The following is an 18,033-nucleotide window of genomic DNA, read 5'->3' as shown; positions in this document are numbered from 1 at the left end:
GATACTGACTTCATTTTCCAGCAGGACTTGGCACCTGCCCACACTGCCAAAAGTACCAAAACCTGGTTCAATGACCATGGTATTACTGTGCTTGATTGGCCAGCAAACTCGCCTGACCTGAACCCCATAGAGAATCTATGGGGCATTGCCAAGAGAAAGATGAGAGACATGAGACCAAACAATGCACAAGAGCTGAAGGCCGCTATTGAAGCATCTTGGTCTTCCATAACACCTCAGCAGTGCCACAGGCTGATAGCATCCTTGCCACGCCGCATTGAGGCAGTAATTAATGCAAAAGGGTCCCAAACCAAGTACTGAGTACATATGCATGATTTTTCAGAGGGCCGACATTTCTGTATTTAAAATCCTTTTTTTTATTGATTTCATGTAATATTCTAATTTTCTGAGATTCTGAATTTGGGGTTATCATAAGCTGTAAGCCATAATCATCAAAATTATATAAAATAAAGGCTTGAAATATCTTACTTTCCTTGTAATGAGTCTATATAATATATTAGTTTCACCTTTTAAGTTGAATTACTGAAATTAATGAACTTTTGCACGATATTCTAATTTTTCGAGTTTCACCTGTAGTAGTAATTTATATTGTAAACATTTGATTGTAAACGTAAAAAAATATGAAATAATCATAAAAATAGGATTTATAGAAGCATAAAAATTTATGAAAGACACTATTATTGTAAATTTCTTGGGTCAGTAAAGACCCTATGCACTTTTGGTAATTAAAGGTATTGTTCAACCAAAATGAAAATTCTCACATAATTTACACATCCTCACGCCATCCTAGATCCTTTTTACTATAAATTCTCCTCACTGCCCAGTAGGTAACGATATGCATAAAAAATGCGAATGGCAAAAAAACAAAATAAGAATAATGTGAAAATGACAGTGGAGATGTTTTGTAAAAAAGGACTGAAAATATTGATCTGTTTCTCACCCACACCTATCAAATTGCTTCTGAATATATGGATTTAATAACTGGGGTCATTTGGAATTTAAATATTTTGGTGAATTATACCTTTAAATAAATCAAATTGTATTTTTTTATTTTTATTTTTTTGCAATTTTGCATTTTTTTTTTTATTGTTAGATGATTCATCAGAGAAAGGTTGAAGAATACTAAAGAAAAGGAGCCATAACTCCAGTAAAATAGATGAGGTAAAGGAGGTGGAATGAGGTTCTGGGTCACTAAAGACCAGAGGTATGCATTTAAGGGTTAAACTGCTCCAGCTAGTTCACCTGAAAAAGGTGTGGTGTTCGATGCAGACCTTCCATAGTTTCTTTGCAGCTCTGTGGTTGGGGAGCTTGAAGCCAATTGTGCTCTCAAACTGCTCGTACTGTTGGGTAAAACCAAAGAGAAGAACAAATCAGACCATTCACATAAATGTCACTTCTACTTGGCAAGGGGAAAAAGTCTTTGATAAATGCAGTTGCAAAGAAACTGAAAATACCCTTCATAAGCATTAATAAAGCCATTACCAACTCCTAAATCAAGCTCAGGAATACCTTCTCTAACGTAACAGAGTTGTTTCTGAGCTGACGCAGGATCTAATTATACTTAATCTTTTTCTTTGTTTTCAGTCTAATGACTCTGAGAGAGGATTCTGCCCTGAGCTTCTCTTGGGGGAAGTAAAGCATCCATTTTTCATACAAAGAAGATAAACATGATCCTGGCATTTGTGCACTCTATATTGGTCCATTTGGTTCCTATTCTGGGCACTGCCGCAGCTGCAGCAGTGAAGTTGAAGGAGCTCTTTATGTGTCTCTCTCAACTGACTCACTGTGAAGACAGACTTCCACTGAGCCAGTCACTCTGTAGACCCCCATGGGCCCGGGTTCAACGACAAGATGACCATGCTGGGAAAGAGGGCCAAATCCACCAATCAGAGCACAGAATTCAGAAGAGTCCAGGAACTCTGGCCATCCATTCGACTCCCCCTTCTCATTCAGATTCATGAGACTTTTCTATTGGCAAGCATGTCGAGTGATTTACTTAAAATCTAGTGAATAGAAATCTTAGAGCCACAAATGATTGATGACATGACCAAAGCAAGTGTGCAAGCAACTGAGCCCAGTCAGAAGCAAACAAATATTTGCTTAAAGGGATAATCACCAAAAAATGAAAATAATTCAACAGTCGTTCCACACCTGTATGGCTTTCTTTCTTGCATGGAACACAAAATGTTTTATCTAGCAGAATGTCCAAGCTGCCCTTTTCCATGCAATAAAAGTCAATCCAAGTTCATTGCTTGAAAAAGGCAGGGTTAACATCCTTCCTAACATCTCCTTTTGTACTGTACTGAAGAAAGTGAGTCATACGGGATTGGAACAACATGTCAGAACTTTCATTTTTGGGAGAACTATTCCTTTAACAGCCAATCTTCAGCATTCTTTAACTATTGTGTGAAACTAAGCCATATTCATAAGCAAGGGCTTTCTTTAGAAGATTTTTCTCCAATGCTTTCCAGTATTAAGCTACTGTTGGTGATATTTCCACGGTTCAGCACTAAGATCATCTAAAAGCTGTGTTTACCTCTCCAGGGCGGATCTTGATGTAGAAATTGCTCCTTTTGTAGGAGATCTTGAGGATCTTTGGCCAGGCAAAGCGGTTGATCCTTAGCCTGTCACGGTAAATCAATAGACCATTGGCGCACACACCCAGCATGATATCAATTCCTTCTGAATCCTGCCTCAGGAAGAGAAGAAAGAAGTGCAGAATAATGTTTAAACGTACAGAAGGGTAATTATTAGTATATTTTAATATCGCTTGTGGTTAATAAAGGCACAGTCAGCAAAACAACACCACTATCACTGCAATGAGGAGGCTGCATGTTAACTTCTGAATTTAAAACCTAAACATTTAAAGGTGAAGTATTAATTCTGTGCCTCAGAAGATTTAAAAGACTGTTTTCAATCAAGTGTCCCAAACACTGCCCTCATCTGTCATTGGTCAGATAAATAGATACTCACCCCAAACAAACATAACAATATTGAAAGCACCTCAAGAGGCGCAGTGTTTAGACATTTGTGTAAATCAGCCTAAAAATGGCTTACTCATAGATGTCTCTGCAAATTAAAGGAATAGTTCACCCAAAAATCATGATTCTCTCATCATTTACTCACCCTTATGCCATCTCAAACACGTATGATGTTATTTGCTGAACACAAAGATATTTTTATAGAGATATGTGATTATACAGTATATCCATACAATGCAAGTCAATGGGGTCCATAACTTAAATTACAGTATAAATTAATCCATATGACTCAAGTGGTTTAATGTCTCCTGAAACGATTAAATCAACAGACCATAATGTGAACAGACCATAATGAGAACAGACCATAATGTGCTCTGCCCATGTACACGCACTGTACATGCACTTTGCACATGCGTGAAGCGTGAGGAAGCGTATTCAAGGTTCAAATTATGATCAAGCCTAGGAATCTGCACATGTCAAGATTTATAGCAAAAAAAAACAGTTACATTTTGGTGGGTTCTTAGAAAAAATATATCATATCTGCTCAGTAAAACATGGATTAGACCACTTGAGTCATATGGATTACCTTTATGCTGCCTTTATGTCCTTTTTGGAGCTTGGCAGATTTGGACCCCATTGACATGCATTGTATGGGTATATTCACATCTTATATCCATCAAAATAATTTTCTTTGTGTTCCGCAGAGGAAAGAAAGTCATATGACTTTTAAACGGCATAAAGGTAAATTATGAGAGAGAATTATCATTTATTGGTGAACTATTCCTTTAATCTGGGATAGGAGAAATAATTTCACATTTGAGCAACATGCAGGTCAAAATACAAACATGTAAGTACATATTTGTTGGAACACACACGTTGCTGTTGTACCATCCAGAACAATAGTTACAGATTGTACCTTTAACCAGGTGATTTTGATGTACCTTAGCATGATGCAGGTCGACCCCATACATGGAAAGTTTCTTAGCATTCTCCAGGAAGTTCACTTCTGCTTCTGCAGGTGTCATTCCCCTGAGCAACAGTATGGAATTAAATATTGTTACAGCAGAACAGTGTTGTAAACTAACTAAAAAGTAGCAATGCAATTTAACTTGTAAATTTTTTTAGCAGTCTGACATAGTTCAGTTCTTTTCAAAACAGTGTTGCTTTTCCAGTAACAAGTTTTGAGATCCCGTGCAGCTCTAAGAAGCTAATTTTCCAACAAGCAGCAGTGTAGCTCAAAAAAATGCTGCTGCTTTTCAGATCAGAATCAGAATAAGCTTTATTGCCAAGTACGCTTACACACAAGGAATATGTCATGGTGAAAAAAGCTTCCAGTCAACAAGAATGCCACCATATATATATATATATATATATATATATATATATATATATATATATATATATATGTATGGCCCAGCCTTTTAATTTATGAAGTTGCGGAATTTCAAGATTAAGATTGGGTTTTTCCTAGATTCAAATCATGTGGCTGCAATTCTTCTGCATGTATAATCCTACACGTATATTGACCCATTGTTTCTTTTGATGGTCTGAAATCCTCAGGGATAAAATGTTCACTGCACACCCTCTAATATTTGAGAGAATGTAGGAGTGTACTGATATCCAGGTTCAGCACGATAAGCCAGAGCTTCAAATGCTCATGATCATGTATAGGCAATCAATGAAAAGTTGATTGCATTTTTTGGGGGGTTTCTGAAGTTTGAAGCATTCAGGATATACATGCCAAACGACAATTTTGAACAATACACTTATACAAATACAAATCCACAACAAAGACAATTAAACTTTTGTACAGCGCTCCTCTTGTAAAGAATAACATGCTTCCTGCCTCATCCTTCAAATGACGTGTGACATTACCAATGAGCTTACGTCATCCTTCTCATAAGCACACGTCAGAGAGATGTACGGAAGCGAACATTTGTAGTTAAGTTGTACTTATAAGTATATAAGTATTGTTTTGTTTCAAAAAATAGTCAATCGTTTGGGTTCAGTAAAACTTTATTTTGGTTTTGGACTGGAGTCATGTGGATTATTTTGATGCACCCTAAATATGCATTTTGGACTGTTAAACATTTTTTTGTACATTCACTTGCATTGTTTAAAGGAGGAGGCTTGAAAATAAATCCTAAAAATCTTAAATTCTGTTTTGATGAAGAAAGAAATTCAGATACATCTTGGATGGCCTGAGGGTCAGCAAATTTTCATTTTTGGGTGAACTATTCCTTTAAGTGCAGGTTGAGTAGCAGGAGAGGGGAGGAGGGTGGTTGACGGAGGTGTAAATGTTTGTGTGCTGTGACGTTCGGAGTGGGTGTGTGGTGTGTGACTGGGCTTTTCAAATCAACAGTAAAACACATTCAGGCTGTCAGCCAGTTATTGATTCCCTACAGTGTTGGGGGATGGTGTTTGTGGTTGGTAAAGTTTTTCAGGCCTCTCCACACTGATGCAGGTTCGTTAGCTGAAACAGTTTTTTTTCCAGGTTTTCAGAATAGCTTCTTTTAGCCACTCTAATCTCCTTTGTCAGACTGTTTTTGGCCTGATTGTACAAGATTTTATTCCCACTTCTGTAAGCATCCTCTTTGGCCTGATGAAGCTGCCTGAGTTTTGCTGTAAACCATGGTTTGTCATTGTTTTATGTTAAATAAGTCCTGGCAGGAATGCATATATCCTATTAGGAAGAGAACGGAGATTCGCTAGATGGATGTTTGGCAGGGCGGTATGAAAGCCACGCTGTCGGAGCTTGACCAGCGAGCCAGCTCCGACTAAAATGTCCAACAGAATGTCAGAATAATCAAAAAACGGTAAAAAAGATTATCTGGCTTGTGCTGCCGAATATTCAACAGCTCATCTCTGGTAAAATTGATTGGAAATAGAAGACTAAACACAGAAACAAACAAAAACAGCAAAAGAATTGGACAACTCCATCCATGGCACCATCTTATGGGTTATGTGTTACATCTTATGTGTCTTATGTGTTAGATCTTATTGTTACATAATATTGTTTATGCAGCCTTACAACCAAGTGAGCTGGGAAAATAATCAAAACACTCTCTCCTATGTAGTGTTTTCTCTCATATGTAGTACTGATGTTTCTAGTGAATCATTTCATTTGTATGGAATGTGTAAATGAACCAATTAAAAAAACCAAATCACAGTTTCGATTTCATGTGCAGCAGTTTAGTTCTTGTTACAAATAAATACTCACCATGCATCCCACTGAGACTGAGAACCACGATATTGCAAATATGAGGAAGACAACCCACGTGACTCTTCCTACCATAGCAACTGGCCCAATTAATTGCTTAGGAACCCTGACTAGAGTCACTCAGTACACCCTTGATTTGAACTTGAGACTCCAGGGGTGGTAGTCAGCATCTTTGCAATTGTTTTGGTTACAACTAACAAAGTTCAAACCCTGTCCTTGTCTTACCCCAATTCACAATGGTAAGCTTCCAATAATAATATATAGATATTTTTTTTTAGCTGTCGGGTTGAATTTGCTGCCAAATCGCAGGCTTTCGTTATTCGTTCTTGGATGGATGTTTATCTGTTACTTGTTTGGAGAAGTTGTTTACTTACTATAATGCTTGGATATGCCATAATACTTTTGTTCTTCTAAGGTTGTTGAAGCTTACATTGGTTATAATGCTTTAATTCTACAGAAATAAGCATGTAACAAGCACTTCAGGATAAACAGTAGGATCTGCACTTACTATGAGCAATTTGTAGCTGATCTGATCTGAGCATATAGAAATATTTTCATTCACAATATTCAACATTCACTTTTCAATGAAATTTCAACATAGGAACTCAGTAATATGTACAACATCAACAATCCCTAGGCAGTAATATCTGTTTCGGACCTGTAAGTCTTGTGTAGCTCCATCACCCTCTCCTCCAGCTCGCGGGTCTGATTTGGGGCAAACCGGAAGTCACTGATGTAGTCTGAGCCGTGGTCCTCCTGGTCATAATCTCCCAGCTCCGCCTGTACAGTGTAGGAACCCAGCAGAGTGTGTGTGACAAAAGAGCAGGGCAAACGGCCGGAGAGGATGTCATTTCGCAGCTGCAGACACAGGTAGTACCTGGAACAGAGTATAAATAAACAAAAATAATCATATGAAAGTATTCAATGGAATTCTGATGATCAGGTTAAATGCCAGACCTTTAATGACAGATATTCTGAGGGTAGGACTATATTCTGGAATAGCTGTACCATACTAAAGTACTCAGAATACTGTTCAACCACATTCATTTTCAGCATGCAGTAAGTATGCTGTGCACGGTATATGCAAAAGTTCTGAAGTATGTAATTTTTTTTTGTGTTAAAATACTTTCTTTTATCTCAGCTTAATAAGCAGGGACAACAAAGTTTATATGTTAATTTTCTGGAAAATTGTTAACACTGTTCATAGGACAGTCTTTGTTTTGAAGAACCCATTTAGACCCATTTAGACATCACTCAGCCAATGGCGTGAGTTGGGGATGGGGCTATCTGACTGTTTGAACAACTGCAGGCAAAGGGGGTATTCAGAAAGAGGTTTTGAAAACATTGTTTATTTTTGCAATTCCATTTGGTGGCGCTAATGATGCAGAAATGACATAAGTCAGCTTTAAAAAACATACAACTCCATATTTATTTCTATATACCTATACAGTAGGTTGATGTGATTTCAAAACATGTATTCTGTTATTATTTTTCTGTTAAACACAAAAGGAGAATTTTTGAAGAAAAAAAAAATTAACAGCTCTTTTCAATACAATGTCAGTTCATAGTGCATTTGTCAAGCTCAAAAAATGAAAAAAAATAAATAAAATAAAAATACCTTAAATACACCATAAAATAGTCCATACATCTCAACTTTGTTTCCCACATCAACCCCCATGTAAACTTTTTATGAGTTATGTGACCAAACAACATGGTGCCAATCATAGCAGAGTTTGTCTTTGGGAGAAACGCCAACAAAGTAAGAAACTTAATAAAGTTTTTACACTGAAACCTGTTTGTGTCAAAAGAGTCTCTAGTTCGATCTGCCATTTTCAAAATTTGAGCAATTTATTATGAAACACCATGCTGCTAAACACAATGTGCTACTTTAGTGCATTTATTCCTTAGAAATACTATATTTACTGTGCATAATCTCATTGAGAATCAACGAGTTCATCCAAAAGCTGGAACATTTTGCTTTCAGGTAATTTTAGGTAATTTGCTTTCAGAGGCTTTATATGGAGTTAGGATGAAAATATGGTTCTGTAGTATGGTTCTGAGACCAGTGCAGACAGACAGCACACTGAAGGTTAAGTAATTCACTAAATAGGTAGCAAGGGGGCAAAGGAGCATTGTATTGCATCTTAGTGCATTCACTCCTAAAATCCCACCAAAGTTCAATTTCAGGCTGCAGATGATATTTAGACCACTAAACATGTTTGGCAGACATGGAACAATGCCAATTTTAACATTGGCAGTGATAGAATGATGGTTATTACTTTGAATAATAATTAATTAAGCACATTTCTGATATAATGTCTGTAACGTCTCAAAAACATGAACAACAAATATAATAAACAATTTGATTTAAAAAAAAAAAATCTGAGTTTCTACAGCTTGGTATTATTTCAAATAGCACAGATTTGTTCTGCTGTCCACATATATGTTGCCATCAAATTATTATTTATATATATATATATATATATATATATATATATATATATATATATTTGTATTATTATTATTATTTTTTATTTATTTTTCATTTTTGGATGAACTTTTACTTTATGGCATCTACTGTGTAGAAGTGCTAAACTGCTGTAGGGTCCTTTTGTCACCTGGTAATGTCTTCCATGAGCTGCGAAGGATCTGGTGGATAGAACTTCACAGCAAAGGTCAAATGCCAAGAAGAAGCTGAGACACACACACACACACACACACACACACACACACAAAGTGAGAAAGTGCCACAACAATTCAGTGAACTGCTTATATCAGAGGGTCTGACTAATACTGTAAACAGTAAAAAAAAATATTTCTCAGGGGAAGCAGCTCTTTAGTGCATTTTCTCCCCATTTTCGAGCCCAATTCCCCAATGTGCTTTAAGTCCCCGTGGTGGTGTAGTGACGAATTTCAGTTGCCTACACACCTGAGACCATCAATCCGTGCATCTAATCATGTGGCTTGTTGAGCACATTACCACAGAGACATAGAATGTGTATCCACGCACAACTCACCACGTGCCCAACCAAGAGCGAACCTCATGATAGCGACCAAGAGGAGGTTACCTCATGTGACTCTACCCTCCCTAGCAACCGGGCCAATTTGGTTGCTTAGTAGACCTAGCTGGAGTCACAAAGCACCCCCTGGATTCTAACTACCGACTCCAGGGGTAGAAGTCTGCATCTTTACTCAATGAGCTACCCAGGCCCCCTTAAACAGTGATCGTTTTAACATATATGGATGGGCCACATTCAGTCCCATCACTGTAAACCAGATTTTTGCTTTATCTAAAATAAACTAGGGAAATACATTTTTGTGGTAACTAACAGTATGCAACTAATGATGTGGATTACTCTTAACTTGCATTGAACCCAAATTTGTGTTACTGATTCACTCACTTCTCATCTGTTTTTTGATCTCCTTGGACGGATCCAACCAGTTCTTCAATACACAACAGAAAAAAGAAAAAAAAAACATACAGATCCATTAGCAATATGACATATCCACATTTTGATGCACAATTATGATTTACTTTCAATGCACGGAAACTTTCCTAGTCACTCTATATGATTCAACTGAGAGACGGCAATGTGCTGCTCTTCCCAGCATAAGAAGATGAATACAAATCTCAGCATCTGCCTTGCCATCGTGGCTTTAAATCTAAATGAGATGCTCAGAATTTAGGGCATCAGGGAAGATCAGAGGAGATCAGTGCAATCTGCAATACATCTGCATAAACTTCACTTGCAACATATCTCATACCCAGGAAACGGAAGCACAGGAGACGGAGGCATTTCCTTGGTTATTCTGGGCAATTTTAGTTCAGTTTAAAAATAATACAAAACAAACACTTTGGCTATGTTGAAAATAACATACTAAAGTGATATTTATACTATTGCTGCACTATACAGAAAGTACACAGTTTACAAAATATATTTTATTTTTACGTAGGACTATTGAGTACCCCGATAACATACTACAATTGCTAGAATTTGAAGCATAACCTACTGTGTGGAATACTGCATCTCACAATGTACCCGACTTTAAAAATTAAACGATAGAACCGTTTAAATAACCATTATAATTTCCAGGATGATAACTGAATGCCACTCAACATAAGGTCATGTGACAACAATAGCATACTACACTTTAAAATGTTTATGGTGGATAAATGCCCTGTTTCAGTTAGTATTTTAAGAGGACACTAACGAGAGTATACAGCATAGTAAGCTAGTATTCCATTCTGAAAATGTTTAGAATAAAATAATAGCATACAGCTTACAGAAGAATATCGTGCAGTATACATTGTAAACAGTGCAGTATGTAATTTAAAACAGTAGTATGCTACTGTAATTATGTTATATTAGCCATAACAGTCCCTTTTCACTTTAAGAAGCAATGAAAGTTCATTGTAACTGAGGCAATCATTCTGCCAAACATCTTATTTTGTGTTTCTTAGGGAAAAGAAAGTCATACAGGTTTAGAACAACATAAGGGTGAATAAATGAAGACAGAATTTTATTTTTTGGGTGAACTATCCCTTTAACATAAACAAAAACAGAAAGCACACTTAAGGCTGAAATGATCTACAAAACACAGGAGCACTCGGGTAAATTCGGTCATTCGTCAATGCCTGGCTGGAAGCAAACTTTTATCGATAAAAAGTGTTATCATTCCTTTTTGCTTAAAAAGTGATCGATTCACTTTAGTAGACATTAACGTCACCACCGGAGATAGGATGGATTTCTTTTATGCTGACTATCTGTGCTTTTTGGACCTACAAATGCCTAATCACCATCCACTCCCATTCTAAGGACCTGCTGAGTCTGGATCTTTTTCTACAAATCTTCAAAGGTGTTCTCAGATAAATCACATCTCAGATGGAATGAGGGTAAGTAAATTATCAGACAATTTACAATTTTGGGTGAACTATCACTTTAGTAGTGCTATATGGTGTTTTTTGTGGAGTTTTTAACTGTAGTCACTACAAACTGTTGCTGTATGGAAGAGAGCTGCATAAAGATTATTTTCCACAAAAACAATAACAGGGTTTTACAATGATAACAGTATGCTCATTTTGGGGTGAATCGCATTAAAGAACTGTTATCAACTGCCAACTCCTTGATGGGTGTTTAGAGCAATGTGTTTGAAAACACACTTCAACCAAATCTGTTTTTTTTTTTTGTTACTTTTAGCACATCCGCTTAAAGTGTGTTTTCAATCACATTGCTCTGAACACAGACCAAATAAGAGCTGTGCTCACTCATCAACATGCAAACCAATTTAATGCACATGCATATCAATTACAGTATCTGGCCATATGTGCATGGTGACTGATCAAAGGAAAGAGCAATTAATTATCAACACATTATCTCTTTAGAGAAGAAACAAGTGTATTCTTCCACTCTATCAAACAATCTGAATAAAAGAGTACATGTTTCCAAAATGGCATCAAAATGTAACTCACAGGCAATCTCATGTGAGGCCCAGAAATCAATTTCAATTGTTACAGCTGAATTCAACTTCAGCAGACATGTTTGACAAAAATGGGAAAATGTTGAAAATATTTGACAGCAGGGATGGTATTAAACATAAAAACTAGTGCTGTCAGTCAATTAAAAAATGTAATCGCAATTAATTGCATACAGGCTTTTTGTTGTTGAAGTGAATCGTGATTAATCGCAAATGTTGAAAGTGCAATATATACTTATTTTCCTGTCAAAATGCATTTATTTCCATTTTAGGAATAAAAAACAAAACAATATGTAACAATAAGCAGGAAACTTATTAATTTGCTTTCCACTGAATCTCATTGCTGTCTAGGACAAATAATAGAATGAAGCCCCTTAGAGGATAGGGCAGGGTGTCTGAAATAGTTTTGCGGGCCCTCGCAATACGTTTTACATTTGAATGTCTTCGCAATAGTTTCAATTCCCTTGAGATAAGTTTTGCTCTCCCTTGCAATAATTTTGTGTGCCCTCACAGTACTTTTGCATTCCCTCGCAATATATTTGCCATGGTTTTACATGGTTTTACTACAGTAACCATATTTAAACCTTGATAGTTGTAGTACAATCATAGTAATAACAAAGGAAAACCATGGTTTCTGTTAAAAAAAAAACATAGTTAACAGTCGTGGTTAAATAATATTACTAGTAAAACCATGATTTCCGACAAAAACAATGGTTACAACAGTCTATAATATTCCTATAGTAAAATTATGTTTCTGACAGAAAACAAAAACAAATATGCAACTGTCACGGTTACAGTAAAGCCACAGTTTTACTACATAAGCATATACTGCCTGGCCAAAACAAAAAGTCACTGTTTGTATTTATATAAGCAGATACTTAAGAGCCTATGATTGGATCATTATTGCAGTGATTAATATGTTTCAGCTGGCAACAATTCTTTTAACCCTAACTGATGCTGTGTATCTTCTCATTTCTTAAACAGCCATGCCAATTATATCCCTGTAAAACAGCTCAAGGATGGGGCAAGGAGGAGGCGAGAACCGGCTTTTCAACATAAATAATATTTTAATGAAAAACTTAACAGTACACATAAACAAACACACATGGCGGACATGTCCGCTAACGATCTCTCTCTCTCGCACAGCCCTCTGCTGTCGGCCTTTAAACCTCAGGGACAGATAATTAGCCTAATACGGGACCGGGCGCGCAGGATCACGACCGGCCCCGCCCTCCACCCTGCCACATTCCTCCCCGTTCTCTCAGGCTGGGGAGCCCCGGCCTGACGTGCATCCCCCTCTTTCCCTGGGGAAGGGCGCCTTCAGCTGTCTGTCCGGCAGGTCATCCCCATCTACCTGGACGAGGGAGGGACAAGGAGGGAAACAGAACTAATTAAAATGGGGGTACTTCCTGTAAGAGTGTAGTACCCCCAAAACTATAAATTTTAAGAGAGGTAAAGGCCAACGCAGAGCGACAGTGAGAGAGAGAGGAGAGAGAGATGAGAAAAAAAAAAACTCTTACTCGCCAGTTCTCCGATACGCCGCAGCTTGTTCCTCGGCCACTCCTCCACCCTTTGTCGGACGACAGCGCGCCTCTCGGGCGGATCCGCGGCAGTCCTCCAGCCCCTGGCGGACGGAACACCCGCCGCGTTCGGGGACTAGAAGGGTCTCCCCGCCCCTGGCAGCGGTTCTCCCGCTCCAGGCGGTCGGCAGTGAGCCCCTCCCGCTCGCGGTCGGCGGTCTCCAACCCGCCCGGCGTTTCAGCGGCCGGTAGGCGACTCCTCCGCCCCTGGCAGCGGTTCTCTCGCTCCAGGCGGTCGGCTAGAGCCCCTCCTCCCTCGCGGTCGGCGGCCATCGTCCTCGCTCAGGCGGCTGGGCTCCTCGTCCCCGGCAGATGGCAGCGGCTGCTCCGTTAGAGTGGGCGGTAGTGGCGAGAACTCTACTGCGGCGTATCCCTCCTCCCTCCCGGTTTCAGCACCAGTGTAAAACAGCTCAAGGATGGGGCAAGGAGGAGGCGAGAACCGGCTTTTCAACATAAATAATATTTTAATGAAAAACTTAACAGTACACATAAACAAACACACATGGCGGACATGTCCGCTAACGATCTCTCTCTCTCGCACAGCCCTCTGCTGTCGGCCTTTAAACCTCAGGGACAGATAATTAGCCTAATACGGGACCGGGCGCGCAGGATCACGACCCGGCCCCGCCCTCCACCCTGCCACAATCCCGTTGTCGTGGAAAATATGTTAGACTGTGTTTTAGAAGGGGGGAATTACTGGCCTGCATCAAGCAAAGAAAACAACTAAGGAGATTGCTAAAATCACTGAAATTGGGATAAGAACTGTCCAACACATTATTCAAACCTGGAAGAATAGTGGTAAACTATTAGTTCCCCGTCTGTCACTCACTCGACGTTGTTTCGATGAGTTGACACTAGGGGTCGCTCCTGCGGAGCCCAGACATCTCTGATTTTGAGAAAAGGCCAATGAGAACTGGCGTGTGGAATTTGCATGCCACTCCCCCGGACATACGGGTATAAAAGGAGTGACGCTGCAAATACACATCAGATATCTTCTTCGGAGCCGAGAGAGCAGTCTCAGAGCTGAATTCACAGAGCAGGGAGCCTCTCCGCCAGGTATAACCCCACGGACCTCCCACTCCCCACCACGCACGTATGCTCCAACCGAGCGCTGCGGCGCGGTTGCCGGTTCGCTTCACAGCGGACCCGCGATCTCGTTCGGAGCGCCTGACGACGATGAGATCTCGATCGCGGCATCGGAGAGCGGGTTCGTCATGTCTGACGCTGAGGACTCGGGTGGGAGTGGAACCCTCCACCTCCCCCCGAACCCTCACGGCTCGACGATTGGTTCCTGGGGCCAGAGGGCCCAGAAGGGGGTTTACAGCCCCTACTTCATCGTACCCAAAAAAGGCGCCGGGTTGCGGCCAATCCTCGACCTGCGAGTTCTGAACCGGGCTCTGCACAGACTCCCATTCAAGATGCTAATGCAGAGAAGCATTCTAGCGAGCATCCTGCATCTAGATTGGTTTGTGGTGGTAGACCTGAAGGACACGTACTTTCATGTCTCGATCCTTCCTCGACACAGACCCTTTTTTCCTTAGAGGGTCAGGCATATCAGTACAAAGTCCTACCCTTCGGCCTGTCCCTGTCCCCTCGCGCCTTCATGAAGGTCGCAGAGGCAGCCCTTGTCCCACTGAGGGAAGCGGGCGTCCGGATCCTCAACTATTTCAATGACTGGCTAATCTTAGCTCACTCGCTAGACATGTTGTGTGGACCTGGTGCTCAGGCACCTCAGCCGCTTGGGGCTTCGGGTCAACTGGGAAAAGCAAGCTCGTCCCGGTTCAGAGCATCTCTTTTCTCTGTATGGAGTCGGACTCGGTCTCAATGTTGGCGTGTCTCACCAACGAGTGCGCACAGTCAGTGCTGAGCTATCTGCATACGTTCAGACAGAACACGTTGGTCCCACTGAAATCCTTTCAGAGGCTCCTGGGGCATATGGCATCCTCAGCGACGGTTACACCACTTGGGTTGATGCATATGAGACCACTCCAGCACTGGCTACAGACCCAAGTCGAGAGACGAGCATGACACCACGGCACACACAGCGTCCTCGTCACGCAGGCTTGTTGCCGCTCTCTCAGCCCCGGCCATCGAGTCTTTGGAGAGGCTCGCTGCCGCCCCGGTACGGGCGTCACTAGGCCCCCGTACTGAGGTAAGTGGTCCACATGTGCTGCCAGCCAGTCCTTATACTTCTGAGCAGTTAGCCATTCCCCTAGGTGCAGGGGACCACTTCATGCCTGCCAGTGTGTTGGGGGTAGTTATGCGACGGCTTGCTGCGCTGGCTACGAGGCACACAGAGGTTTGCCCGTCTCGCACCGCCAGTCTGCGTAACTCGGTTCAGCTCTGTGGCATTTTCCATGGGGACCCCTAGTGTCAACCCATCAACACAACGTCGAGTGAGTGACAGACGGGGAACGTCTCGGTTACTAACGTAACCTCCATTCCCTGATGGAGGGAACGAGACGTTGTTTCCCGCTGGCCACAACACTGAACCAACCGCTGAAAGCGCCGGGTCTTTGGCTTGGCTCCTCAGTGCGATACCTGATATGTATTTGCAGCGTCACTCCATTTATACCCGTATGTCCGGGGGAGTGGCATGCAAATTCTACACGTCTCATTGGCCTTTTATCAAAATCAGAGATGTCTGGGCTCCGCAGGAGCGACCCCTAGTGTCAACTCATCGACACAACGTCTCGTTCCCTCCATAAGTGAATGGAGGTTACGTAAGTAACCGAGACGATTTGTGGAAGATATGTGGTCCGAAAAACAATCTTGAATGATCGTGATCGGAGATCACTAAAATGCTTAGAACACATCGTAAAAAATCAACAGTAAAACGAATTACTATGTTTAATAGTGAAAGCCACTTGTTAGTGAGGACAAGAAATGACTTAAATTTGTTAGGGAGCATAAAGATTTTACAGTGGAGCAATAGAAAAAGGTTATGTGGATTGTGAGTCCAGATTTACCCTATTCTGAAGAGATGGCGCAACAGGATAAGAAGGGAAGCGCACGAAGCGATGCACCCATCATGAATAGTGCCCAATTACAAGCCTCTGGAAGCAGTGTTATGATATCGGTTTGCATCAATTGATCTGGTCTAGGATCAGCAATGTTATGCAGCAATAAAATTAAGTCAGCTGACTACCTGAATGTACTGAATGACCAAGTTATACAATCAATGGATTTTTTTCTTCCCTGAAAAAAATATGGCCACAGGCATATTCCAGGATGACAATTCCAGTATTCATCTGGCTTCAGTGAGCATGAGGAATCATTTTCACACATGAATTTACCACCACAGAGTCCTGACCTTAACCCCATTTAAAGTCTTTGGGATGTGCTGGAGAAGACTTTACGGAGTGGTTCAACTCTCCTTTCATCAATACAAGATCTTGGCCAAAAATGTATGCAAATCTGGATGGAAATAAATGTTATGACATTGCATAAGGTTTTCGAAACAATGCCACGACTAATACACGCCATAATCAAAGCTAAAGGTGGTCCAACATGTGTGTATGTCAGCCATATCACCCTGCATCTCTTTCCTGGTTGCCCACTAAAGCTAAGCGGGGTTGAGCCTGGCCAGTACCTGGATTGGAGACCTCCTGGGGAAAACCAAGGTTGCTGCTGGAAGTGGTATTAGGGAAGCCAGCAGAGATGTTAAACTGAGGTCCTGACTCTCTGTGGTCATTAAAAATCCCATGTAAACCTGGTGTAACCCTGGTGTCCTGGCCAAATACCCCCCATTGGCCCCTATCTACCATGGCATCGTATTAATCTCCATCCCTGAACTGGCTACATAACTATACTCTCTCCTCTCCACTAATAGCTGGTGTGTGGTGGGCGCACTATGGCTGCTGTCACATCATCCAGGTGGATGCTGCACACTGGTGGTGGTTGAGGAGATTCCCCCTATACTATGTAAAGCGATTTGAGTGCCTAGAAAAGCGCTATATAAATGCAAGGAATTATTATTATGCAAACTTTTTTGGGGCCAGGCAATTTAAACTATGGTATTTGTATAGTATAACCATATAACCATTATCACAAAATAATAATTTGTATTACCATACTTTTAGTTTTCCTGTATTATTACTATGGTTTCACAGCAAATATTATAGATAAAATGATGGTACATTTATTGCGAGTGTACCCAAAACTTATTGTGAGGGAATGCAAAACTATTTCAGAAAAACATTACTGCCCTGTCCTCTAAGGGTACAATGATGATATATGTAATTTTTCATTTATAGCTTAAGCATATGTACAAAATGTATCAGCAGAAATCTTTGCAATGGCTCTCTGACCTTTTGGCTGTCTGAATCACTGAAGGTCAAACCGAAGTAGTCCTTCTCCAACAGATTTAGATGTTCACACACCAGGTCCAGGAGAAGCTGTCCTTTACACTGTTTCTGCAAAACACAAATGGCTTACGGGTAAAACATAAACACAAACCAGGCAGTATGCAATGCAAACAATAACTAGCTTATACAGTAAATCTTAGCACATTGTCACAATTGGTTCGTTTCAGGGGTATGAGAACTGATTGCAAGAATTTGATTATAGGTGAATGATCCAAATGAACTCCTTAAAGCGAAATGAAACCTTGTCAGGTGTGCGGTTTATTTAAATAACATGTATTGTAAGCAAAAAGCCATGTTCACTTTATTTTCACATTTGCTTAATTCCAAATTACAGGTTACCTTACCAAGGTAATGGTGACAAGCAACAACATATACTTTAGGAGGGAATGATT

At 40.5% G+C, this 18,033-nt stretch overlaps 1 protein-coding gene across 2 annotated transcripts in view; it reads right to left on the bottom strand.

Annotated features, from left to right (window-relative positions):
- Positions 1–18,033, bottom strand: part of LOC127625693 (band 4.1-like protein 3) — a 218,949-nt gene that overhangs the window by 67,925 nt on the left and 132,991 nt on the right. For both annotated transcript variants that reach the window (XM_052101039.1, XM_052101040.1), the window contains exons 4-10: positions 17,585–17,689; positions 9,621–9,663; positions 8,838–8,913; positions 6,878–7,096; positions 3,941–4,028; positions 2,555–2,707; positions 1,261–1,358 (exon numbers count right to left, since the gene is read on the bottom strand). In XM_052101039.1, the coding sequence (XP_051956999.1) occupies positions 1,261–1,358; positions 2,555–2,707; positions 3,941–4,028; positions 6,878–7,096; positions 8,838–8,913; positions 9,621–9,663; positions 17,585–17,689 (782 nt within the window). The remainder of the gene's footprint in view (positions 1–1,260; positions 1,359–2,554; positions 2,708–3,940; positions 4,029–6,877; positions 7,097–8,837; positions 8,914–9,620; positions 9,664–17,584; positions 17,690–18,033) is intronic.

Source organism: Xyrauchen texanus, chromosome 32, assembly GCF_025860055.1.
Source record: "Xyrauchen texanus isolate HMW12.3.18 chromosome 32, RBS_HiC_50CHRs, whole genome shotgun sequence".
Lineage (NCBI taxonomy): Eukaryota > Metazoa > Chordata > Actinopteri > Cypriniformes > Catostomidae > Xyrauchen > Xyrauchen texanus.
The sequence above is the reverse complement of the archived record's forward strand: the minus strand, read 5'-3'. Positions and strand labels throughout refer to the sequence as shown.